The sequence below is a fragment of the Anguilla anguilla genome, chromosome 18 (genome assembly GCF_013347855.1).
Source record: "Anguilla anguilla isolate fAngAng1 chromosome 18, fAngAng1.pri, whole genome shotgun sequence".
In the NCBI taxonomy this organism is placed as follows: Eukaryota; Metazoa; Chordata; class Actinopteri; order Anguilliformes; family Anguillidae; genus Anguilla; species Anguilla anguilla.
In genome coordinates, this window is record NC_049218.1 from 31,319,639 (window position 1) to 31,347,186 (window position 27,548).

At 46.7% G+C, this 27,548-nt stretch overlaps 1 protein-coding gene across 2 annotated transcripts in view; it reads left to right on the forward strand.

Moving 5' to 3' along the window:
- LOC118217673 (disintegrin and metalloproteinase domain-containing protein 12-like) overlaps positions 1-26,560 on the forward strand; it is a 94,858-nt gene extending 68,298 nt beyond the window's left edge. Inside the window, exons 12-23 of one of the 2 annotated variants that reach the window (XM_035399622.1) lie at positions 7,257-7,434; positions 9,868-9,957; positions 10,396-10,591; positions 11,431-11,539; positions 11,935-12,133; positions 13,571-13,648; positions 15,698-15,806; positions 16,102-16,240; positions 16,703-16,811; positions 20,190-20,414; positions 23,485-23,657; positions 24,209-26,560. In XM_035399622.1, coding sequence (XP_035255513.1) covers positions 7,257-7,434; positions 9,868-9,957; positions 10,396-10,591; positions 11,431-11,539; positions 11,935-12,133; positions 13,571-13,648; positions 15,698-15,806; positions 16,102-16,240; positions 16,703-16,811; positions 20,190-20,414; positions 23,485-23,657; positions 24,209-24,269 — 1,666 coding nt within the window. In that variant the 3' untranslated portion in view covers positions 24,270-26,560. The remainder of the gene's footprint in view (positions 1-7,256; positions 7,435-9,867; positions 9,958-10,395; positions 10,592-11,430; positions 11,540-11,934; positions 12,134-13,570; positions 13,649-15,697; positions 15,807-16,101; positions 16,241-16,702; positions 16,812-20,189; positions 20,415-23,484; positions 23,658-24,208) is intronic. The other variant, XM_035399623.1, reaches the window with a different exon arrangement.
- Positions 26,561-27,548: the final 988 nt, after the last annotated feature.

The following is a 27,548-nucleotide window of genomic DNA, read 5'->3' on the forward strand; positions in this document are numbered from 1 at the left end:
TATTTAAATACCTCACTGAATGAAAGCAGTGGGATTGTTAACCGTAGGCGGTTACGATAAGAAAAGCCGCAAAGCGTTGTTTGTTGTACAGTTCATTTCCATTTCCTGTGGAGTTAGTCCTTTCTCAGAATACATTTGGATGCCATTATATTTATTTATTTATCTATTCATTGGTTTTTGGAATTTTCAATCTGAAGAACCCCCGGAGAGAGTTTCACCAGGCTTCAGCTAACAAACGCTAGCTCTCTCCAGTAATCATCGGCGCTGCTTGTTATTAAATTAAAGTGCATTGTATGACAGCGTTATTAGGTTAGCTGAGGGAAGAGGAATTACACACAGCGTTCCTGAGATCTCTGAGCGCCCGGCTCCCCCGGGTCGGCTGTCTTCTTCAGTTTATCACGGGTGAAGAGTCACAGAGACGCGCGGAGCAGCACGGTGAAGAGCCCTCTGTCGGGCCGAGCCAGCTATTAGCACCACCCTCGCGCTCCGCCTCGCCCTTCCATAAAACGCTTTATTTTCTCCGTCTCGGGGGAGCTCGATTGGACGGTGGACTTGTGGTCCTTAGAGCTCGTCACATTTTCGCTCTTCCCCCTGCGGCTGCGGGGGCTGAGAGGTTATGAGGGGCTCTCGTCTGGCGCCCTGGCCTGGTGTCTGTCCCTTCCCCTCCCCTCTCCTCTCCTCTCCTTTCTTCTCCCCCCCTCCCCTCCCCTCCCCTCCTCTCCTTTTTTTGGTGTGTGGCTCAGATGGACAGGGCACCCTGTCCAACCTCGGGCTGGATGACCGGATTGTCATTGACGGCACCAGGAGAAATTTGTGCAGAGATGGGCCTCCAGGTGTGTGTGTGTGTGTGTATGTGGTGATGTATGCATGCGTATGTGCATGCATGCGCGCGTGTGTGTGTGTGTGTATGTGTGAGTGTGTGTGTGCCTGTTATTGTGTGTGTGTGTGCGCGTGTGCGTGTGCGTGTGTGTGTGTTTGCATGTGTGTGTGTGTGTGGAAGTGGCAGGATGGATAGCCAGTCACAGATCTGTGTAAAGACGTAGGAGCTTCCTGTGAGCTCAGCTTGTTTTGTGTGTGGTGCAGACGGTGGGAAATGAGCGAGCTGGTGCAGCTCTTACACCCGGAGCCCCGCCCACACATGCTCGTCCTTGCTGCCCTCCTGTCCCAGCTGCCCTCCTGTCCCCTCTGCCCTCCTCTCCTCACTGCCCTCCTGTCCTGCTGCCCTCCTGTCCCAGCTGCCCTCCTGTCCCAGCTGCCCTCCGGTCCCAGCTGCCCTACTGTCCAGCTGCCTTCCTGTCCCGCTGCCCTCCTGTCCCAGCTGCCCTCCTGTCCTGCTGCCCTCCTGTCCTCACTGCCCTCCTGTCCTGCTGCCCTCCTGTCCCAGCTGCCCTCCTGTCCCGCTGCCCTCCTGTCCTGCTGCCCTCCGGTCCCAGCTGCCCTACTGTCCAGCTGCCTTCCTGTCCCGCTGCCCACCTGTCCCGCTGTCCTCCTGTCCCAGCTGTCCTCCTGTCCCCGCTGTCCTCCTGTCTTGCTGCCCTCCTGTCCCGCTGCCCTCCTGTCCCGCTGTCCTCCTGTCCCGCTGCCCTCCTGTCCCGCTGTCCTCCAGTCCCGCTGCCCTCCTGTCCCGCTGTCCTCCTGTCTTGCTGCCCTCCTGTCCCAGCTGAGATCTGCAGAGCAGCCATGCTCCGCCGTGTCTTCCTGACCATAATCCTGTCTGACTTCCGCAAAAGGCCACCAGCCCACGGAGCCCCTGCCCCAGATCTTGATTCAGACTGAGGCTTGAGCCCAAAACGGGACGTCAGCCGGAGGGAGACGACTCGTGCTAATCGCATTAGCCACATCCCGACATAGGGCAAAGGCCATTCAAGTTTAGCCCGCCGTAGCATTATTAAATTACTGCGAATGTCTGCTTGATTTGGTTACATCCCAGCACACCAATCGATGGACTGACTCTCTGCGTCGTTTGTGCCCCATGCTCCTAAGCACTGGACAGCGTGTTGGGTTGTATCGTTTAATTCACTCTCGCTGCTTTTAGCCTTATTGGCTCTGGTTATCACTGTGCACTCTGGATTGCTTAGCAGTTCTGGGAGATTATACGAAACTGAAACGGTCAAGCTTGCAGAAGAGGGAAGAAAGCGATCAGTGGCGCTCGTTATCTTATTAAGCTATAATAACGGATGAGCCCTTAGTGATTTCCTGTGGGCTCAACCGTGCAGATAAACATTTTGGAAATAAGCAGAGTCACTGAAGCAGGAAGTAAATATTATGTGTTTCTATTGGCCAGAGATATGTTTGTTTCTTATCAATAATAAGACTGCTTCGCTTCATTAATTTGGGGTTATAGTTGCTGTAATTGCTTGGTATTAAACTACTGTATGTTTGTATTTTACATTAAGCCACTGTGTGGTTAGTAACAATCTTGTTTAATTTAGCAGATGCTGCTATTCAGATTTACTTAGATTGAAAGAGAACATAAGTGCGTCCACCGAACTTACATGAGCAATTCTGCCAGATCTGACTGAAAATATTTCCAGATCAGCAAGTGTGTAAACCAGTCCTGAACACAACCCAAGTGTGTAAACCAGTCTTGAACACAACCCAAGTGTGTAAACCAGTACTGAACATAACCCAAACTTGCCTGAACCGTAGTGCTTACTGTTTTCCTAACCCAAACCATCACCCAATTTCCAACTGTACTGTATCTCAAATACTGGATTTTTCTATTAAAACGGTTGTAAAACAAAATAAATATTTATCAAGTCACCAAAAGAAATATGAGGAAATTAGTTTGAAGTAATTTATTTTTTAAATTTTATTATACTGAAACAATAAGCCAGTGATACAGGCTCTATCGTGTTTTTTGTTTTAAGCAATCAGTTTTGCTGCTGGCGGCTTTGGATAATGCTGTGTGTCATAAATAAGAAATTATTAATATACGAACCCCTCAAAACCCTTATTAAATTGCTGTGGGGGAAGTGAGCATGTGGTGCGATTTAGACTAATATCATCACACAAAGAGGGCAGTATTCTCTCTAATTTCCTGTAACTGAAGTGTCGCAGAGGACAGCTGCAACAACAGTCACGGGGCGTTCAGAATCCACATTCTACGTCAAAATAAAGGCGTTTCTGTACAAAACGCACTCAAGGGCCTGGTGCGTAAACGAGAGACTGTTTTTCAGTTAGGGAGATCGTGGAAGAAATGTATTCCGTTTGAGCTAAGGAGCTCTGGTTCCTAATGAAGTGTTTGCTCATCTAAGGTAGTCTGTATGCAATTGTTCATACACGACACATGGAGAGGACAGTGAGCGTGCAGAATTGAGTTAATTGTCTTGGTTTCTGTTGGTACAGTATCTTTGATAGAACTGGCCTGGTTGAACAGTTGGAGTTCTGAGGATGGGGTGTCTTTGGACGCGTGGAGTTAAGTACAGTCTTGATCAGAATGAAAGCTGCGTTATTGTGGGGCTCCTCACTCCAGGTCCTGAAAAAAAGATTTCCCAGAAAGCCCCCAAAAAGCTTTTGAGGAAGTTATCATCCGGAATGTTCTTATTGTGCACCTCCATTATCAATGCAGACAGAAATGGGTCAGGTGTATTTGGGAAAAAAAGTACTGCAGATTCTTGAGAATTGAAATAGAAGGTTACTCAACTATTGGCTCCTCTGGTTGTTCCCAGCTTTAAAACCTATAATGGCATGCCTCTTCATGTAGTGTGTACCCCAAATTGTCATGACCTTTTCCAGGGATAGCATGTACCCCCAGGGGTGTACAGCTGTTTCAGCTCTTCAAACCAACCCCCCCCCCCCCCCCCCCAGCCCCCTCCATATTATAAAAAGTGCCCACATCACTTTATGTCTACATTACGTTGAGGGAAAGTTCAGATGTACTTTGTGGTGTAATAGTAAAGCCATGCATGTCTTTCTAAAGCATTACTTCCCCTGAAAATGAAAAGGTCAGAGGTTAAATTGGGGAGGGTGGTGTGTGTGAGCAACACAGATTACAAATGGAGCAGGTTCCTAGTTTCAATGCAGGCTGTGCAGATGTTTGTAGATTGCATAGATGTTTGCAAGCTGTATAGATGTTTGCAGGCTGTGCAGATGTTTGCAGACTGTGCCGATGTTTGTAGACCACGCTGATGCTTGCAAGCTGCACAGATGTTTGCAGACTGTGCAGATGTTTGCAAGCTGTGCAGATGTTTGTAGACTGTCCAGATGATTGTAAACTGCCGATGTTTGCAGACTGTGCAGATGTTTGCAAGCTGTGCAGATGCTCTTAGACTGTGCAGATGTTTGTAAACTGCCGATGTTTGCAGGCTGTGCAGATGTTTGTAAACTGTGCGGACGTTTTCAGGCTGCGCAGATGTTGTCTTGCTGTGACACTGCAGCTCTAGGGGTGTGACCTTTGCGTGATCTGCACTGGGTCTGTTTCCAGAACTCCCCCCGCAGTCCCGTCCCGCCCCATCCTACCCCACACCGCTAGCCGCTCCCCAAGGGTTCTGTTATATGTAATGAAACTTTTCTCAGAATGACATTTGGGTTTTTAAGGTAGGGGTGGTGGGGTGGTGACTGGGACAGCTGGAGTCCACAGCAATGGCCTCACTAGGCAAGGATTGAGTGTAAAAGAAATGGAAGCCAGGAATGAGACCATTGTGCAACGTGTTGAGTCTGACTTATTTAGTGCTTTATCTGGCATAGCCAGCGTGCTGTCAGCTTTAGGAAAGTGAGCCAAAATGGCTTCCTATTTAATGTTATAGGTGCTTGTGGGTTTAATGCTGCTGAAGGAATAAAAAGTGCGTAAGAGCAGACTTAAACAGTGCTGACTGTGGCCGGTAGCCCTGCAGGCATGGTGCACAGGTGGCTTTGTGTCACCCAGGGGATGTATGGGAGGGATCCTGCCTGTGTGTGTGATTGGGCCACTGTGCACATGCATATGATTGGGTCTCCTCTTCCCCTGCTCTGCGCATGCACAGCTTGTGGCTGCAGGGTGAAGCTGCAGGCTGGAATCACATGATTTAGAGGACCGCGAGTTGTCTTCACTCTCCCTAGCAGGGTGCATATATGACCACACCTGTACATAGTTGAAAAATTGGACATTCCAAATCCGGTGGGACCAGACATAGAAAATAATTTTTTTTTTAAAGATTTACACAATGGGAGAAAAGGCAAGTGAAAGAATAGCAGACGAGGTGATGGTGTAATTCACTTCCCTGTGGCCATTATCTCACACTCACACACACAAACGTTCTTCAGTGATCTGACAGAGAGGCTGTGCAGCAGACACTGGTGCACTCCAGAGAACCACAAAATAAGATTTTTGGAGTGCTGTGGTACCCCACTGAAGGGACGGGGGAAGCATGTCAGCTGGTTTCTGACAGGGAGCGCCTCTCAACACACATGTAAACGCACATGCACACACACACATGTAAATGTGCACACACAGACACACACACACATGCCTACACACATGCTCTCACACACACACACACACACACACACACACACACACGCTATCCATATCTCCGCCTCACCCGGCCCAGGCGTACTGCCCACAGAAGCCCAGATCCTCTCATCTCCTCAGAGGTGGAAGGCGTAGCGGTGCACGAGGAAACACTCGGGCCTCCCGCGCGCAGACTAAACAAATCCGCTCCCCGCTCCTTTCCCTGTTTGTTTATTTCACTCAACTGGACACGGCGGTGAAGCTCATTGGACGCCAACGGACCGTGAAAATCCGCCGGAGGCCGAGGAGAGATTCCCACACGCGACTGTCTCTCCCTCTCTCTCTCTCTCTCTCTCTCTCTCTCTCTCGAGTCTGTCTCTCCCTCTCTCTCTCTCTCTCTCGAGTCTGTCTCTCCCTCTCTCTCTCTCTCTCTCTCTCTCGAGTCTGTCTCTCCCTCTCTCTCTCTCTCTCTCTCTCGAGTCTGACTCTCTCTCTCCCTCTCTCTCTCTCTCTCTCTCTCTCTCGAGTCTGTCTCTCCCTCTCTCTCCCTCTCTCTCTCTCTCTCTCTCGAGTCTGACTCTCTCTCTCCCTCTCTCTCTCTCTCTCTCTCGAGTCTGTCTCTCCCTCTCTCTCTCTCTCTCTCTCTCTCGAGTCTGACTCGCCCTGCTGTTGTCTTGACTCTCGCCCGGTTGCGCCGTTTGCTAGCGGAGCGAGCGATGCGTGTGAGAGAGGCGGGTAGCTCATCTGCTCGGCTCATTGGCCGTACGGAGAGCGGGATGTCCTCACATACGCTCATCCTGGAAGACATGCTCCGGCTCACGTCTGAGAGCTAGCCACAGTGCTTGTACGGGGAACTGCAATCAGAGGCTTTAAATTGCGCACAGACCTGGCTGGTGGAGTAGATCTTTCTCACTGGCAAGCAGTCAGTTTGTTCTTTGTTCTGATAATGGAAACTTCCTGAAATACATCCTACACAACCATGCACACATGCACATAGACACACAATCTCACACACATATGCACTCACACACACACTCACATGCACTCACACACGCAGCCACTCAGAACACACAAACAAACTTGTGTACACAAACACAGACCTATCTCTCCACACATGGAACGTCATGGCAGCCAAAAGACAGCTGAATTAAATTAGCTTCAAGTTTGAAACAAAGCAAACAAATCACATTTAGGCATGCGTCCTTTTTCCTGGAAAACACTTTCCCTGCTATTGAACTAAAGAGATTTACAAAGCTTTTGCGCTGCAAATGTCTTTCAACAGTCCTCTTTTTCTTTGACAGAGATTTCATGGCAGTTTAATTGGTTGCACATTTCAACTTAATTGACTGAATCTCTCGACTCAAATTGTGATTTTTTATCATATTACTACTGGCTCTCCAGGTGTGTTTGCCTGGTACTTGTAGTTTTGCATCATTAAGTTTATTAAACAGGAACAGTGCAAATTATTATAAATGTGCTTCATTTAGTGAAAAGACTGATTTTCAGCTGTAGTCCCTGGGGACATAGTTTTCCCTCCGCAGTCTCCCAACTCCCAACCTCCCATCCCTCTCCACTTCCTTACCCCCCTTATCCCCCCCCCCCCACAAACAACCCTCCCTTCCGCCCCTATACTAATATACTGTACAACTAGGTCCCCATAATGTTTAGTGATTGCCCCATCTTGAGAAATGCAACTTGCTGTTCTTCCCTGGCCAATACAACATTCCTGACAGGAAGTTGTGATAGTCATTTGTGAGGTAAGAAAACTCCTTGCTGCTGCCCCCTGCTGTTCTAAAGCCTCACTCTCACCCTCCCCTCGTCGCAGGTACCCTTTTCCGACAGTGTTCAGCAGCTGCAGCAAGAAAGACCTGGCGGCCAGTCTGGAGAAGGGCGTGGGCATGTGCCTGTTCAACATGCCTGAAATCAAGGTGCTGTACGGCGGGCAGAAGTGCGGAAACGGCTACGTGGAGGAGGGCGAGGAGTGCGACTGCGGCGAGCTGGAGGTACAAGCCCGCGCGCGAAACGAGCGCGCTCGCACGAAAACCCGCCCACGAACGCGGCACACGCTCAGAAGAGGGCGCAAAATCCACCTAGCTCCAGTTATAGTCGATTAGCACGCTGCTCGAGTTTAGCTTTCTGCTATCCCCCACGAAAATGGTACAAACTAACATTTAATGAGGGCAGATTTGGGGAGGGGGGGGGGGGGGCGTGCAGCTTTTCTTTGACTCAATACAGATCTTCCCATGTCATAAAAAAGGCTCACATCTGGAAAGCAGGCAACACAGGGCTTGGCAAGATGTGGTGTGAAACATCTGGCGAGTTGTTATAGGGGTTTTCAGCCAAGGCTGTGGGAGTAAACAGGTTAGGCACAAGATGCATCGCAGTGACACACTAAGGGTGAAGCTACACATCCTCCAGGGAGAAGCAAATTCGTAATCACCTCCATTAATTTCAATGAGAGCCGATTCTTCGCATCTACAAGGCATCCTGGGATAGCTGGCGATGCGAGGAAAGCCGACGGAGTGACTGAAAGGAATACGGTGCGAAAACCAATCAGATTAAAGATCCGACGTGTAAAGGTCTCTGGTTTAAAATTTTATTTCCTCATTCGACATGATTCTGTTTAGGAGGACTCAATAATTATTGCTGTGTGTGGATTTTCGAAATATACGATTAACATACATTTAGCAAACACGGTTTTTAAAACAGAAAACACGCCCACAAGCAGCCGATTGTGGGACGCGAGAGCGATGCAAGGCCTTCCCGTTGGAGGATGTGTGACATGCGTCAAGCAGGCAGATGAAGGGGCGGAGCACAACATCACAAGAGATGTGATGCATTAGGCTATTCAAACGAGTGACCGCGTTCTTCAGACTTTGTGTGGAGTGTCCTTTCGCTTTTTCCTCAGCGCTGTTTACATGAAGAGCAGACAATCTGCCTTGAAGGCAACAATGGAAAATAGGCCTTGGCCTTGGAGTCCTCCTTTCAGTCACAGAAATAAATTAATAAATTATTAAATAAATGTATGCAAGCTCATAGATGACGCTTAAAAATGAGGAGGACCATTGTGTTTTGCTGCATTAGCTGGCCTTCTGTGTTATTTCAGCATTTGAGGGAAATTTGTCTGACGCCTTTATAGCAGTGGTGTCATTTACCTTCGCTGTACAATTGGAATTGTATTTTTCAAGTTACCTGGAAAAATTAAAAGATTTAAAGTTGAAATTTGATTGGTTAAATCAAATGATTAGCGATGCTTGGTGCACCTAAATAAACAGCTATACATATAATCTACACTCTGTGTACTCACAAAACATAACAAAGGAGACGGGAGGGGAAAAATATATAAAAAATCTTCTTTGCTTTTTAAACGAACTTTCTATCAAAGCAAAGGCTTTCCAACATTATTACTTAAAAAGGAGTGTACTGATGTTTGGTTAGCTAATTCATAACATGCTGGGAAGTCCCCACGCTGTGTTGAGATGGCTGTTGAGAGAAGGGGCATCTGCACTGTGATTTGGACAGATCTGTAGGGGCTGAGGAGGAGGTGGGGGGTGGGGGGATGATGGGGGGGGGGGGGCGTACAGATGCCCGGTTTTACCAGGATAAAAGAGTTGCTCTGATCGCAAAACAATAAGCTGACGTCAGCCTGCGAGATGGGAGCCAACTCGTATAAACCATCCGTGCAACCGTGGCGACGGCAAATTGGTCCCACGCTGACCAATCAGCACCTCCTGTGCTCAGAGGGCCGGGTGGTGGGGGCCTGGTTATTAATGAGGGTCCGGTCCTCGCTCTTGGCAGGGGAAAGGTCCCGTAAAGGGATCTGGAAAGGCTCAGTGCCCCCCCCCCCCTCCCCCTCTGTCAGCATTGCCTCTTTCCTCTCATTGTGATACAGGGCAGGGAATATCTCTGCTGTAGAGAGTCTTCCTATGACATCACATCCCCTCTGAGCTAGGCCACACACACGTACACATACACACACATACTGTATACACACACACACACGCACGCACACACACAAACATGCACACACACACACATGCACGCACACATGCACATTGTCGCTCACACACACACATGCACACAGTCACTCACAGACACACACGCATACATACGCATACATGAACTCACACACAGACTTACACGTACATAATCACACACACACGCACACACACACACACACACACACACACACGGACAAGCATCCTGAGTGGACCGTTACTCTAGAAACCGATCCTCGGGAATCACTAACACAAAGCCTGCTGGCCTTGTGTGCTCCAGGAGGTGGACTGCACTGACAGTGAACAGGCATTAGTCAGGAGTCATTGAGAGCAGCCGATGGGAGGTCCACCAGCCCAGCTCCCTCCCCGCTGGCGTCGCCGGCCCTAAACGCAGGTGGCTGTACCTGCAGTAATACCCATGCACTGTTCCCCTCTCAGGAGTGCACCAACCCCTGCTGCAACGCCTCCACCTGCACGCTGAAGGACGGAGCCGTTTGCGCACACGGACAGTGCTGCGCAGACTGCCAGGTAACGCACCTTCAGCGCTGCGTCGAGTCAGCTCCAACACAGTGCGTTTTACTCAAATAGACTCATATAAACTCTGCTAGCGCTGAATTAGCTTCTTTCTTTTCTTTCCCTTTTATAAAAGGGCTTAAAATGTCAGACATAAATGTTATGTATTTCAATGTAATCTGATGTAATGTATTGTAATGTAATCTGATGTAATGCTTTGTAATGCAGTTTTATGTAATGCATTGTAATGTAATCTGATGTGCTGCATTGTACTTCAGTTTTATGCAATGGGATGTAATGTAACACACTGATGTGCTGCATTGTACTTCAGTTTTATGTAATGAGATGTAATGTAACACACTGATGTGATGCTTTGTACTTCAGTTTTATGCAATGAGATGTAATGTAATGCTCGTCCGTGGCTCACCCTTGGGCCCTGTCTTTGTCCCGTAGCTGAAGCCTGCCGGGACGCCCTGCAGGGAGTCCACCAACGCCTGCGACCTTCCCGAATTCTGCACCGGCACCAACCCCCACTGCCCCGCCAACGTCTACATGCACGACGGCCACGCCTGTCACGGCGTGGACGGCTACTGCTACAACGGCATCTGCCAGACCCACGAGCAGCAGTGCATCACTCTGTGGGGCCAAGGTGAGCGCAGCGCCCTCTGATGGACTGGAGGGCATATGTCACTGTGTGAATAATGGGCGATTGCATTCCCCGTGGTGCTAAATCTGCTTAATTAAACCCAGATATATCAGACCGCAAAGCATCTGTCTCTTCAGTGTGGCTTCTGCCAACCCTTTAACATAATTCAGCACAATTTCTGCCCTATTATGATTTACACATCTTTGGCAATGTTGTGGTCTTTGTTTATATTTGTATTGGGTCAAATGGCAAAATGTGACATAAATCCAGAATAAATTAACATAAAGACACACACAGACTTTCATTTACCCCTGTGTTAAGCAGCCGTTGCCTTGGAGCCTGCAGTGAGTGTTGTATGAGTGGATAAATGTGTCAAAAAGGCGGGAAGTCTTCCAAAAATGGGGTCATTTTAGCCGAGCTTGGGATGAAGCAATTTGGCATTCCCTGCTGTTATAATCATTAATCATATAACGGGTGGATATTTTCAAAGCTGGAATCAGGCAAAGCAGGTAATCCAAGCAGGGTCTGGCGCCGATTGTGCTCTCAGCCTTGCGATTGGTCGATCCTGGATCAGCTGACACAGCAGCTTTGCTCATGTCCTGTCTCTCTCTCTCTCTCTCTCTCTCTCTCTCTCTCTCTCTCCCTCCCTTTCTCTCTCTCTCTCTCTCTTCCTCTCTCTCTCTCTCTCCCTCTCTTCCTCTCTCTCTCTCTCTCTCCCTCTCTTCCTCTCTCTCTCTCTCTTCCTCCCTTCCTCTCTCTCTCTCTCTCTCTCTCTTCCTCCCTTCCTCTCTCTCTCTCTCTCTCTTCCTCCCTTTCTCTCTCTCTCTCTCTCTCTCTCTCAGGAGCCAAGCCGGCCCCTGGGATCTGTTTTGAGAGGGTGAACTCCGCCGGGGATCCGTACGGAAACTGCGGAAAGGATTCCAGAGGGTCCTTCGCCAAATGTGCAGCACGGTAACTCTTCTGCCCACGCTAAACGGTCGGCCATCTTCTTTTGGGGAAGATGAGAGAAATAGAAGAAGAGAGAACAACAGCGTTTCTGGGGAAACAGTGAGACAGGCACTCCCAAACTAACGGGTTCATTATACAACAGGCCTTTAAAAATATGAATGATTCTGCTTTTAAAATATTCCTGGATTTTAAGAAACATTTCAGTGTTCAGATCTTACTGGTGGCCTTGGACATTGCTGTCAGTTACAGGAAAAAATCGCAGTTGTGATCTGAATAACTGCAGTTATTGTTTGAATGTGACCCTGAAGCATTGTTTGATGACATGCTACAGCCATGGCTTAATAACTGTCGAGAGGGGGTTGATCATGTGACCGGCATTGTGCTTATTTCCCTGTCAGAGACGCGCAGTGTGGAAAAATCCAGTGCCAAGGGGGTGCCAACCGACCCGTCATCGGCACCAACGCCGTATCCATAGAAACCAACATCCCTCTGCAGGAAGGGGGGCGGATCCTGTGCAGGGGGACGCACGTGTACCTGGGGGACGACATGCCGGACCCGGGCCTGGTTCTGACCGGCACCAAGTGCAGCCAGGGCATGGTGAGGCTCTCTGTCGGAACACGGACCGGACAGAGCCCGGCGTCACTTCTAGAGCCGTAGAGCTGAGGTGGCCTTCTATTCCCTTCAGAATATTCAACTCCCCTGCAATTTCATGAGCCATAATTTCAGAAAAACGCTGCTTATTAGCTAGTTCCTTTGGCAGGTCTAAATGGTCATTCGCTTTTGAATAAAGGTTTAAAAACTGAACGTTTTATGGTGCCCAAATAGCAGAGACCCCAAAAACTTAATTCTCAATAGATGTGCCTGTAGACTGACGGCTCTTTTTTTTCTCATGTGTCCGTTTTGCACAAACATCCCACCAGTTTAAAATCTGAAAAATGACAACGCTACCAGGAATGCGTATTAAACAAGAACTTTACAACATGCTGACAGCAACGTTGTTTCAAGATCTCAATTCTGTATTAAATTGACTATATAAAATTCTGTCTATAAAATCAGTGCTTGGGCAATAGAATGAATTTGCCCTGCCCCTAAAGGCTAACATCTGCACTACGTTTCTGAGTTCCGTTCAATCAAACCCAGAAGTGTCTGTTTTTCCTTTGAGAAGTGTAAAGGAGTGGTCGTGCTACATTAATATTCTCTTTTTGACTGCCAATGCATTGTGTTGCATTGTAGGCTGCAGTGTAGTGTAGTGGTTAGGCACCTGGGCTTGCTTTTTCCAGGGTTTGGTTCCCAGGTAAGACTCTCCCATTGTACCCTTGGGCAATGTACTTAACCTGAATTGTTTCAGTATATATCCAGCCGTTTAAATGGATACTATATGAAAATGGAACAGCTGTGCTAATTCACTTTGGATGAGAGTGTCAGCTAAATGCCTGTAAATTAATGTAAAGAATATGCAAAAGAGCGGTGCCTATAGGCATGAGAACAATGTCAATCAGATATAAATCAGACCTTTATTGGGGTATTAGAACTTAATTCATTCAGAGCTGGATGTCTCCTCCTTTAGATTTCTGTCTAAGACCCTCAAAATTAGTTTAAATTCCTGTCGTGAAAATAGCATTCAGCTCTTCACCTACCTGAACCTGCTATGGGATCAAAGCAATCTTATAATCCAACATATTAATGCTTCATAAAACCTTTGCATCATCATAACATTTTCAGTATTATCTTAAGCTAAAACAGGTTAAGGAATATTCTTGGTGTATGTAGAAGTCTATCCAGTCTTGATTAAGGACACTTCTATGTTTCTATTTGCTGAATCTGTAGGTTGTCACAGTCTTATTTCTTTATTTGATTTGATTTATTTTCTTTCATTTTGTTTAGCTAAAAGTCACATGCTCTAAATGATCAATGGAAAATCCTTCATTTAATACACAGGATGAATGTAAATACGATTTTTCAGTTGGTTGACTGATTGGTATGACAGTGTGTATATTTAAAATGGCGCCTGTCCTCCGTTCTGTCGTTCTGCAGATGTGTCTGAACCGGCGGTGCCAGAATGTCAGCGTGTTCGGAGTGCACGAATGTTCTGTGAAATGCAGCGGCCACGGGGTGAGTCCTCTTAGTCCAGGCGCCATACGTTCAGCTACAGGGACACTGGGGAAAGGCCTCGCTGCCTGCTCTACAAAGCTCCTGTTTTTTATTCAAATTCGAGACCAATTAGGGCTCAGAAACCAGGTGAGGTGGTGCAATCAAAAGCTTTAATTTGTTTATTAAGAATGGCTAATCTAGCCAGGAGGACAAGAGGCAGACCTGGTTGCCCCACAGGGACAGGATTCGAGAGCCCTGCTTTAATCTACATTAATCATTTTGTTTCTACTAAGACTCTTAACTTTTAGTGTGTGGATGGGCCCCATGGTCTGGTATCTGTTAAGGCTCTGTTCCAGTATGTGGATGGGTCCCATAGTCTGGTACCTGTTATGGCTCTGTTCCAGTATGTGGATGGGTCCCATGGTCTGGTACCTGTTATTGCTCTGTTCCAGTGTGTGGATGGGCCCCATGGTCTGGTATCTGTTAAGGCACTGTTCCAGTGTGTGGATGGGCCCCATGGTCTGGTACCTGTTATTGCTCTGTTCCAGTGTGTGGATGGGTCCCATGGTCTGGTATCTGAATTCTCGATAGTGGTCTGAATTCTGACTATGACAATGGGCACTACAGAGCTGGAAATACTTTGTCAGCAGCATCGCCAGGGTTGGAGAAAGATCAGTCAGCCAGGATGCACTTCTCATGGCTCACTGGCGACCCCTACTGGTCGACCGGGTTGCCGCGGTCTGCTTGCTAAAACTGTACATGATGTGTCTTCCACTGACTCATGTCAGTGCGAGCTTGGCTTACGGGCCGCCTCGAGAGCAGCTGCTGACATCACACGCTTGGGAAGAGCGTGCAAGCTCGTCTCCTCTCTCCCACATCATGGGCTGCGGAGATTGCAGCATGTCCACAGCTGTCTGCCATCAACCATTCCAAGCCGGGCAGAAAATGTGAGGAAACGCATTAAAAAAACATGCGATGAGTCATCATCCCCCTCCATTCGAGCAGCAGGCCCTCTCAGCGTTGCACTGGGATCCAAAAGCTCAATTCGGTGAAACCCACATCATCCTTCGGTGTTTGAAATGTCTCAGCGGGTGGTGTGGTGGTTAGGGGGTGCAGTTTGGTCGCTTTTGTTGTCTTATTTATTTTGTTGTTTTGTGTGGTGAATTGGAGATCGGGGTATAAAAAATAAAAACCTCTTAATTTCCCCGCAGTATGCGAATGTGATCATCGCTAACATGGCATCAGCTCTGCAGTGTGTTATGTTATTAGTTCTGCTTTAGGTTTTCTCATTAAAGAGCCGTTGTGTTCTGAGATCTTCCAGGCCTGGATGATGTCAGAAATGTGGCCTTAAGCGGTGCATCTTTGCAAGCTGGCGTGGGCGGTTCTGATTGGCTGCAACTCCACTGCTTTATGAATGACTAAGACCAGGCATTGGAGCAGGGAGTGGGGCTGGGGTGTGTTCCGGTGGGGGCCAGGGAGGAGGCCAGTCCCAGCTGTAGTTACGGCTTCACACAGTAGAACACGACCCCCCCCCCCCCCCGGTTTCAGACATGGGCGCGTTTTTTCCACCCAGAGGCACGGTGCCGAACACGGCCTTCATTACCTCATCAGGAATCCCGCGATCCCTCCAGAACGGAATATTCCGGAATTGTCTGTTCCGTGCGCCCTTTCATTTTCCGACTGTGCTCGGCGAGTGTGCGTATGTGTGTCTGCACACATGCGTGTGGATGTGTGGAGCACGTGTGACTGATGGTTGTCAACACCGGGAACCGGATAACAGGAACCAGATTCTTACACACATGTCCATCTGGATGATACATGGGTGTGTAATGGCTCTCACACATCTCACACCTGAGCGCTCCAAGTGTGAGGCGGGAATATGTTGGCTAATTTACATAAAGCAAATACGCTCCCATTCAGATTCAAATTTTCAAATATAAAAATAAAATTACTGTTTTTATTATTAGGCGTGGTCTATAAGAATGTTAAGTCACTGTGGATAAGAGTATCTGCTGAATATGTCATGTCATGTCAGTGTGAACTGAGCTGTGCTCTGCTCTCTGCTGACAGGTCTGTAACAATAAGAAGAACTGCCACTGTGAGGCGCACTGGAGCCCCCCTTTCTGTGACCGCTCGGGTTTTGGGGGGAGTGTGGACAGCGGCCCCATGAGACTGGCAGGTACTGGGCCCACCCCGGGGCCTTCATCCACCCCACCCACCCCCCCAACACCACGCCACACCACACCACAGGCTCAGACACAGGCTGCTAAACTACAGCTTTCAGTACGCATTTAAAGACAGTCATGGATGGGTGAACAGAAATTTGGAACAGTGAATCAAAACACTTGTGGAGTTCTATAGACTGACTGACTGTCTGTGTGTGTGTGTGTGTGCCTGTGTGTGTGTGTGTGTGTGTGTCTGTATGTGTGTGACTGTGTGTGTCTATACATGTGTGTGTGTGCGTGTGACATCAGCAGACAGCAGGAGTGTGGTGGTGGCGATCCTAGTGACGATGGCGGTGGTAATGACCGCTGGCCTCATCATGTGCTTCAAGAGGAAGACTCTCATTGGCCTACTTTTCACCAACAAGAAGACCACCATCGAGAAGCTAAGGTACAGTTACTTGTTTTCTTCATGAAGCCAGCATTTACTGAGTACAGAACGGTGGGAGGGGACATTACTTGCATCACTGATCTCTTGTATTTATTGTCCAGTTAAGGGTCATAAATCAGGAACTGACCCAAATAAGCCAGTTTCCATTGTACTGTATGAAATGAAATATTGTACGTTCATCAATTTTATGGACCTCAATTCTTAAGGGAAATGTTTCACATTTAGACGAGCAGTGAGTAGTAGAATAGTAAATAGTTAGGGACCTGGGTCTATAACTTAAAGATTGCAGGTTATGTCAAGCAAGGTACTTAGCCTGCACTGTTTCAGTAAATATCCCGCTGTACAAACATTGTGAATATGTGAAATGTGTGAAAATCACTGTGTTTAAATGTAATAAGGTAGGGGAAAGTGGAGTTTCTGAATGTGTGTTATTGTTAAGGACTTGTCCCTGCTTTTCTGCAGGACTGTGGGGTCCAGCAGGCAGTCCAGCCCAAATCAGCCACACCCTACTTACAGAGCCTCCCCTCTGCGCCAACCCCCAGCCAAACCCCACAGCTTCAGCATTTACAAGGTCAGCCTCTCCACGGGTCCCAGCTCCAGCCTGGGGGGGGGGGGGGGTAGCTGGCCGGAGGGGGGCGGCGGGGGGGGGTCTGACTGCCAACCCGCAGTCACCCCAACCCCCCCCCCCACCCCCCGGCTCCACACAGAGCGGGTTGCGATCGCTCTCCAATCAGAGCTCGGCTGGACGCCGTGGATACGGCCGTGCGCTTCTCCCCGCCACGGTTTCACCGCAGTCGTGATTGGCTGAAAAGCCGTGAGCTGTCGCCATGGAGAGCGGAGGCAGACAGGAGCTTCTGGTGCTATGACCCAGTTACACCACAGTTTCAGGAGTTTATGCGAAAGGGCTCTGCTAACATTCCTCTCTCCTGTGCCTTTTCCTTATGTCATCTCTCTTCTGTGGAAAACAGATGCGTGAAAAATTCTGTATAGATAAAGTTAGATAGTATAGTATAGTATTGTAGATAGTATAGTTTTAAGTCAACTTCACATATTTTCTTTTTTTTTTAAAGGATAGTAGGACTGCCTGTCCTCCTTTTGTAGTTTGTGTTTTGTTCAGAAAGCCAGAAGCAGAGAGTAACAGATAGTGAGGGGACTGTAGCCCAGAAAGTGCTGCAGTCGGGGTCAAACCCCCACCTGCACCATGAGAATCAATCGCATATGTCCTCAGAGTTGGCTATCCTATGGACCGGCCGAGACGTCTTGCCATAGCTTTAGAACTCTTAAGTCCCATATCATAGTACAGTGTTATATTACTTGTGTCAGTTTTAATGTGTATAACAAAGCCATTTCAGATGTTCTCTCTGTTGTATGGAATAAAGACGCGGCAAAGAACCTTAACTCACAATTGATAGAAATGCACAAACATTCCTAAGCTCTTGATTTGAATGAGACGACCGTTGAAAGAAGCAGCAATTAATTTTGCTCAGCTCTCTCCTCGGGGAATATTAATGAGGGGTGCGTTGTTTGTGAAGTCGGCTGGACCCTTACTGTAAATGAGAGTCAGCAGCTTTGAAACGTGAGCCCCACTGTAATGTCGTTAGACACATCCTGTGATAGGCCCAACAGCAGGGCAGAATTTAAAGGGTGCAGCTGATTGGTTCAACTGAGAAGAAAGAGTTGTTTACACTGAAGGAAATTTACAGTTTACATAAGCGTTTAGAATGATGTCAGAGGTGCCTGTCAGTTTGTGTCAGTTGTGTGCTTTAGTTTTGTTTGTTGTGTCCCTGGTTTTGTTAGCTGTGCTCCTGTTTGTCTCAGCTGTGTTCCTGTTTGTGTCAGCTGTGCTCCTGGCTAGGCAGTTATGCGCTTGATCACGTCGGTGCTAATCCAGGGAGGCCGTCTCAGGTGAACTGAGGCTCGCTCACAAGAAGCAACGTCTGCTCGGGACAGTCGGAAAGCTCCTGCTTTGATTTGGGAGTGTTTCCTTGTCCGTGGAGGACTGGAAGACTGCTTCAGGGAACAGGGATAGGAGGGGGAAGCAGGAATGAGGGGGTTGTCTGGGCTCTGACTGTAGAACGTTAGTATATAGAATATGTTTCTATTGATAATGACTCCAGACACAAAGTGCATTATGGGTAGAGTGCAGACATGCTCTGTAGATTTATATGTACAGTGCACTGAAAAAGTATTTGCCGCTTTCAGATTACACAGAGAATGGTTTCAGATCTTTAGACAAAACGTAATATTAGGGAAAGGGGAACTGAGAAAACAAAACACATTTTTGTAAATTATTATTTAATTTAATTAATGAATTTATCAAACACCCATATCAGCCATATGAAAAGGTAATTGCCCCTTTAAACTTAACAACTGGTTGCACCACCTTAGCTGCAATAGCTGCAACCAAACACCTTTCTATAATTTGGGAATCTGCCACTCCTTTGAAGACTCACCGCTGTTTCTAGGGTTCTCCATTTGGGGATAATGGCCCTCACTGTGGTTCGTGGGAGTCCCAGAGCCTTCAAAATGGTTTTGTAGCCCTTTCCAGGCTGATATATTTCAATAACTTTTTGTCAACTTCTTCTGGATTTTCCTTGGATCGTCCCATAGTGTGCATGAAGAAACCCTGTGGTGACTAATGGTCAATATGAGTGAGGTTTAGATTCAACAGTGTTGCCTGCAACACTTCTTTTTTTTTTCTTACAGCAGCTAAGGGCGTTTAGAGTCTCGAGAGAGTGCACGCCTGGGTTCTACGAAGCTGCGATTGAATCTCTCTCACTTTTTCAATAGCAGTTTGGTTCAGTTGTTCCACCGCTCATGAAATCAATCAATCAAGCAGAATTGTACACACAGCCTCTAAAAACATTGGTACTGACCTCCCCCCTCCCCTCTCTCTGGGGTCCATAACAGCAGACAGGTCTTAAAATACTAAAAATACCCCCTCACACCAATTCCCTGCTTACCCCCCTCTCCCCCCTCACCTCAAGGAAGAGACTCTGATGTACCAAAACCAGAACATCTAGGCTTATAGAAACAGCACATACCCTGAACTTGTTTGTGCCTTAAATATGTCACAGGACTTATCAATCACTTTATCATATGAACCTGGGTAAAAGATATAACTAACTTAGACTGACCTGACACTGTATTCTTTTGTACTACTCACAATGGGCCTCATTCACAAAACTTTTCTTCAATTATTCTTACTTTTGTTCTTAAAAATGTTTCTATGAAAGATCAATATGGGATTTGTGACACCTTGGGCAGACCTTGGTTTTGTGCGTATCCCAGGTGTATGATATGACAAATGCTGACTGTTTGTAAATTTTATGCACAATCCTGTTCATGTGATTAGCATAAGGAAACAGCCATGAACAAATACAGATAAGAAAAAAAGATGAATACTGAATTGTTTGTGGAAACATTCTTACACACAGTTTACGATCAAATATGATCATGCACGTTTCGTGAATGAGGCCCAATAACTGACCTATACGTACTCGAGTGTACGATAGTGTTTCTCATTTATCAAGGGTCTGATGTTCGATGTGCTTTCTTGTTTTTTGTATATGTGGTTTTTTTTGTATTCTTGTAAGCGCACTGAAACAAATGACTAACTATCATAAGGTGTATGTGGCAAAGGATCAAATTTAATTAAATTAAAATAATGTATGTATGCATGTTTGTATGTATGTACGTACGTACATAAGTACGTATGTAAATACACCATGTATTTATTGTTCATTTTTCCTTTTTTACATTCAGTGTATGATGGGAGGTTAGCACTTCCTAAATACTGCATATACATATCCAGTTTGTATTCACTAATAACAGTAATGGACAATATTATATTATATTATATTATATTATATTATATTATATTATATTATATTATATTATGTTGAGTGCTAAATAGCGTCTTATGCTTCTGTGGTATGTTTGTTTTCAGCCCGTCCACCAGGGGGCGGAGCCTCTTCTCCCTCCTCACGGTTTCCACTCCCACAGCCTGTGCAGGCTTCCCCAGTACCAGCCAATCCGCATTAGCTCACCCATCCCCCTGGCCCCGCCCCCAGCTCCACCCCCACACAGGGTCCTCCCTCCCCTCAGCCACGTCCCTCAGACAGCGGCTTCTTTTTGCAGCCTGCCTCGTCAGCGCCCCTACAGGCCAGACCAGGTAAGTGCAAAACCTTTCATGATTTCCTGTCTTGAGTGTTCTCCATGATTCAGGTGCGTCCTGCAGTACCAGTCAAGTACTCTCATTGTGCTCCTCGATGAACAATATGCAGGATGCCTGTCATTTCACCAAAATGCTGACTTAAAAAAGCACCATTTTCAGACAGGAAGTTTAAAAAATCACACGTTTCAGTATACTTCTGATTCATTAGCATCAAAGGAATTCTGCCTACTTTCACAGCCTTAATTTGGCAGTTTTGAAGGAAGCATCAGATTTATCTTTTGCCAGGTGGACTATGCCATAAATCTTTGCGATGACATTAAATATGTTAATTTTTAAATTGTTGATTTAATAGGTTAAATAAAACTATTGCAGCTGATGTCACAGAAATACTGCAGTGAGACTTGGAGTTTGTTCACAAGTGTAGTGAATCATTCATGTAATGCAGTTATGTCGAGGAATAATGAACTTTAATTGTAAAACACATTTGAATCACAGGTTGGATGCGACTCCCAGAGTTTTCAGACAAGCCGTAAAAAACCCTTAACTAGCAAAATGTGTGAATATAGGTGAATGCTACTGATCAGGAAATATGACCACTGCATTTTATTTGAACAGATATTATTTCATTTTACTGAAGTAATTAGCTAGCTCAAGGGATTCTATATTCTATGTTTTGTTTTTCTTTAGCTGTCAGACCTTAAGCCCTCTGTGGTGTAAACACTGGATTCACAATGAACTCATATAGGAGAATAATAAGAGGGAAACAAAGACATTCTTATAGGCATCTTCCTTATTTAAGGGACATGGGATCAAGGTGAATTCCACTTTCGGTCAAATCAATTCAATTCATGAAATTAATTGAAATTCAATCCATGTACTGAATAGAGCCCATAACATTTTTTTTTAATTCATGAATTTATTTATTTTATAATTACTGAATTGGCTGAAATGAGGACATGACCCTGTCAGAATATGATTTTCCTTATTTATGAAGGAGAAGTAAACTGTGGGGGGGGGGGCATTGTAACCGCTCCCAGGTGCTGTAGTACTCACACTCCGCTCTAGAGAAGAGGGTTTGGAACGTCCAGCGAGAAGCCATGTTTGCCCCCCCCCTCACCCCCTCTCTCTGCCCCGGCCTCTGTGATTGGCCCTGCATGGTCCTGATTACTGCCCAAATGGGGTTTGGAGATGAAAGGGCGCGGGCCGGTTTGGCTCGGGCCGGAGGCGCACCGTGACCCCCACGGGTGCGGACCTGCAGTCCCGCCGAATTCAGCCGCGTTAGCCGGATCAGAACCACCGCCCTGCCGGCGAGGCCGCCTTTACGAGCCGAATTAATCACACATGACAGGGGCACAGGCAGCCTGCAGGGGCCCAGGCTGGAGAAGCCTAACTCCAGGCTCTATCTAATTACTTTACATACTAATGGTAGGGAACTACTCTCATCTACTGGAAATGGGGAAGCAGAGGGATGTTGTGGTGTTTAGAAAAGCAATGGGGATAGCATCTGCGAGTAGTTTCTACAGGTGTTACTGCAAGGGAAGTAGAGTCATTGAGTGTAAACTGGCTTATGCTGTGGACACTGCAGAAGCGTAATGGAGTCATGCCACTGCATCATTTATCAAGGCACCATAAAGGACCGCCCGCTAGCTCTTTACATTCAGCCAAAGGGATCGGCGTGCGAGAGCCCGTTAGCACGTTAGCGTAGGGCAGACCCCAGCTCTTAGGGGCGATCTCACAGAACGTGGCGCACCAAATGGAGAGGGAATCACTCTTTAGCAACTTTAGCATCTCCTCAGTTTGATACTTTCTGCGCTGATTCACGTAAATCCCCCTTGTTTTTAGCTCGCTTATTTTGGAACAGGTTAGCCTCTTCTTGCACCACCCAAAAGCACCCAGAGTCCTCCACTACACACAAAACAGTTACATTACATTACATTGCAGGCATTTAGCAGACACTGTTATCTAGAGCAACTAACACAGCATTAGTTCTTCCATATGGATGACATCTTCCACTCTGAACAGGAGATCATTCTGCCCAATCAGCGAGCTGCGTGTTGTGGCAGTCGCCGGTGTGGTAAATTCTAGGCCACGCACGGCTTCGGCTGGCTGGTTTGGGCAGTTATGCCTCTGGGAAAAAAGGGTGCAGCCTGCCTGTTTTCACAGGATCACAGAACAGAGGACCGAACGAACCTGCAAGGCCTGGTTCCATTTGGTAACCGACTCTATGCGGGGGGGTGTCTGAAGTTTTGGCGCCCCTCCCCCGTGTGGTTAAAGTCTGACAGATTTTCCCCTTTCCAACCGACTGGATGGAGAACAGCTGTGGCAGAGGCATCAGCAGATGCTGGTCATTACCTCATCCTACCCTCCACCACCCTCTGGAATGGATTAGTAACACATGACGACTTTCCATCGCATGCTCTTGCTCACCAATGCTGTGAATCAGCCATCTTGGCTCAAGACAGTAAATGAGATGGACTATCATCGCCCCCTGGTGGTAGAGCAGCAGTAAAACCCCTGACTCTTAAGCACTTCTCAGCACACATCTGTACAGAATGTGTGTTAAATAACTGAGTTGATTTATTATATGATGTACTTCAACTTTAAATATGAGTAAGATTTGCAGATTACTGACAATTTTAAGAAAAAACATCTGGTGGCTGCAAATGCTTGCAAGACCACTGATCTCCTGTTGGTCTGTTCGCAGGACTGGGTGTGTCTATGTGTGATTGGCAGTGTGTAAGATCGCTGGCCTCCTGTTGGTCTGTTGGCAGGACTGGGTGTGCTTATGTATGCGGGTCAGTGTGTAAGACCGCTGGTCTCCTATTGGTATGTTGGTAGGACTGGGTGTGTTTATGTGTGCTGGTCAGTGTGTAAGATCGCTGGTCTCCTATTGGTCTGTTGGCAGGACTGGGTGTGTTTATGTGGACTGGTCAGTGTGTAAGATCGCTGGTCTCCTATTGGTCTGTTGGCAGGACTGGGTGTGTTTATGTGTGCTGGTCAGTGTGGGTGTGTTTATGTGCGCTGGTCAGTGTTTAAGACCGCTGGTCTCCTATTGGTCTGTTGGCAGGACTGGGAGAAGCCCCGCCCGCCCCAGAAGCCGCTGCCCGCAGACCCCCTGTGTCGAACGTCCCGCCCGAGCCACGGTCCCTCTGCCACGGGAGTCCGCTTTCCTGCGTCCGTCCCGATTCCCAGCCTCCCCCGGGTCTCCAGGCCCATGCCTGCTGTCCCACAGCCTGCCAGGTGAGTGTCTGGGGGGGTGGTGGGGGTGGGGATGATGGGAGATGAAGTCTAATTTCCACTTCCCGATGGAAGTCAGATTCTCTTTTTTCTCTTTTTTTATTCCATTCTGTTCTCCAACGTAAAGCACACATCTCCTTCAGCACTGACAGGTGCTTTGAAAATAGGTGCAGTGCATTCGCTGATGCTGTACACTATCTGCTCGATCAAAGCACTGTACAGCAGGAGTCTGCACATGGGATTAAATCCTGTAACCATGTGGTTCCAAGTCTGATGCTTCTATTTTTTTCTACCTCTACATTTTGCCCTTACTTTGCATGAATTCAACACATCATCAAATTACTTTGCATGAAATCCAGAGCGAAGACAATGAAATTGTTTTGTTGTGAAATGCATTTGTAGACTTCCGCTGATGTGTCTGCAGACAGCCAGACAGTTCCATTGATGTGCTGAACTTGCAGACACTTTCTTTGACCTCCTTTTGTCTCAAGAATGTGGCCTTGCACATGCAGGAACACGCGATTGCAACCCTCTTCTTCCTTTGTCCTTCTCAGACCCGCACCCAGGCAACCCCACATCCTGCCAAAGCCTCACACCTTCGCTGGCGTGAAGTAGAGGACGCGTTGGACAGGACGCCCGAAACTCCCGCACAAAGAACGCGATCCTGATTTGCACTAAGAGACTCAAACCCTCTGGACGAGCTTTGTCGTTTTTTGGGAGTTTCTCTACGAGGGGCTGAGCTGTGCTGAGCTTGGGTTGGCCGCTCAGTCCGGTGCTACGAGTCCCCGCTCAGGTACTTGTAACTTATTTGTGGTCCGTATTTATTTTGCCATGGGACGCTGTGCTTGACACTTTAGGCAGTGCAATTTGTGACTGTTTTCTTTTTTTGTGACTGAATTTTTTATGTCATTATTATTTTTGTTTTAGTTTTGAAAAGGAGGTTTTTATACGCCGTAGCCGTGGGGCGTGTTAAGTTCCCCGCTGTGTTTTCAGAGCGGTGGGGAGAGGGAGAGATTAATGATTTGTTTGTGAAAGATCTCGCCATAACTGAACAGTGAGTGGGCACTGTGAAATAAACTGGATTGTAAATGTAGGCTTTAAGGGACGCAGTGGAGATATTAGGATTTCTCTCTCTGCTAGATGAGCGCAGCTGTAGGCCTGTTGAGATACGAAGGCCGTTTCTTTTTTTATTTTGTTTTGGGTTTTTTTGCGGTAACCCTGGTGACGTGGCTCGGAACGGGAGGTTCTAACTGCTGTGAAGGATTCGTATCGGGTTCTAACCCCCAGCTTGGACTCTGGGCCTCCACAGCACGCCACACCGAGCACCGCTGAACACTGAGCACACTGAGCGGTGTGTTCAGTGATGTGTTAATGAGGAGCCTGAGGCGTGGTATCCCGTCTGGCTCTCTCCTGTACTGAACGCTGGGGGACGGGGGCTGCGGTGCTAGGCCACGAGCGTCCGGCTGTGAGGAGGCAGGGCGTCCACCGGAGGGCGCTGACGGGGTGTGGTGCTTACCCCTAATTATCCGTGACCCACAACCTGGTCCTTCAGCGGCTAGACCGTTACACAAAGAGCCTGTGTCTTTTAAGACCCGCAGGGGCGTCGAAAATAATTACCACACGCGCGAGTGCATGGTCTGTGTGCTCGAATGACGCGGACAGAAAACACTGCTCGGAAAATGGCTCCAACCTTTTCTGGCTCGGTAAAATTCCATAAAACTCCACCCCTGGCTGTAGCGCTGACCCAGCCTTTTAACCAGCAGCTTAAACGTATGCAATTATCGCCACGGCAACAAAAAGCGGCGAAAGCATCGCCCTTTGCCAACCGAAATTTGGAGCAATAGAGTGCAGGTAAACATCGGTTAAAATTCAGAATTATAAAGAGTAAATTCAGTCAGTTGTTGATAACAAATGACAGCTCCACACATTTTGTGGTTCGTTTGGGGTACCCACACCACTCCACTTACGGATGTGGAATATGCTGACGATATATTGAAGTAAAATGTATTATCATGATATTGCAACTTCAATTTATGGACAAACATACTATGTATTACTGCTTTCAGATTTTACAATGCGTCTTTAAAAAACACACATTGGTGTTGCTGTATATATATTTTTAACGGCAATATATTTCAGAGCACTCTGCTTTTTTCTACCTTGTACATTTATAGTCCACTGTATTTAGGCCCAAAGGGTCCAGACTGGTCTAACTTTTTCATTAAAATCAGTTTTTGTCACTTTGAAAAGCCATTAGGAAAACTCTGCTACTACTATTGCACCTTTCTCAGCACATAATAAACATTTCATTATTATAGGACACCTTCAAGATGTGGGGAACAAAACACATTTTTGTTCTTTTGTTTTTTAATTAATTTTTTTCTTTTTGGATCAGTGCTTCATGAATGAATAGATTTACATGGAACATGGATGGGCTGACACAGTGAGCACAGTCAGTACGAGGAGATGTCCTGAGGACATACAGATCTGTGGGTCTGCAGAGCAGTAAGAAAGCCCTGTAGTGCCCACAGCATTCAGTAATAAACAGCAATAGCACCGTAAGGAGGTGAAGTCCAGAACGTGCTGTTTTTGAGCACCTTGTACCTTCTGACAGGTGCTAGTCTTTTTAGATTAATTTCCATTCATTTCTATTAATTTCAAATGAATTTCTTACATTGCTGCATATGCAGAACTTCTGCAGGGTCATTTTTCTTCAGTTTTCTTCTAATGGAAAAAATTTAAGCTTTAATGAGGTTCATTAATCAGTATCAACTGTTGCGCCCTGTTTTAGAAATGTACTTTTTTTTTTTCTTTAGCCTGGCACAATAAGGTGCTTACTGTAGAAGAAGGTGCTTGTATTTGTATTTGTTTGTGCGATGTAAATGATTAAAGTGTATAAATGCCAATTTGCTTGTTTCCTGACTGGATGAGAAAAACGGAAGGCAAGTGAATGTCTACTAGTGTGAAGCTTAGCATGTCTTCAATGAAATATTAAAAACATATATATTTCTGTAAACTGATAAAACTGTCAAAACTGAATTGAAATTAATCATCGATTTATGGCCTGTGTCCTTTCCAACAGAACAGAAGATATGTGTGGCTGTAATGTGGAATCAATAAGACATGCTAGCTACATGTTCATAAAGAACCAGTGTATGAAACTACAACCCCCTTAATTTGAAACACTTATTGGCAGTTTACTGTATGTACTGTACATACTGGTACATGAAAGTTAGCACTATCAGTTTGGCTCAAATGCATAATATTAACTACAGCAGTGGAGCATATTGCTAATCTTTTTACCAAGTTCCTCAAAATCCAACTTACTGGCTGAATATGTTTTTTTTCTGGGGGGGGGGGTCTAGACTAGGCTCTGATTTACTGAAGTAATGTGTAAAAAGGCAGAATTCGGTAGTGCAAGCGAGAGACACTGCCATGAATGCAGGGCTCTGTAAGAACATAATGACACTGGACCCCATAAAAAGAAACATAATCACGCTGGAAATTTTCCACCAAATCAGTCCAGAGATTTTTGGGCCTTATGTAGCATCGAGCTCTTGTGGCATTACCGCTTCTCACCGAATTAGTGGAGTCCCTGAATGTGTGCTTTCTGCTAGATCAGTCTACTTTGATCACACATTTGCTTTATGCACTGAGTGCATGTGCATGCATGCCTAAGATATAGTGTTTGTTCACAAACGTTGAAAGGAGTCCTTAGATCACTGAATCCTTGTAGCATTGACCCACACTTTAATAAGTAAATGATAGAAAACCTATCAGACACTTTAAAGGCATACCATATAGGATTTTCATCTCGAAAATATTATGAAATGATCATGCCCAATCATATCTTTGATGTACTGGCGATCTCGGCCTGTGCAGACTTTCCGAATC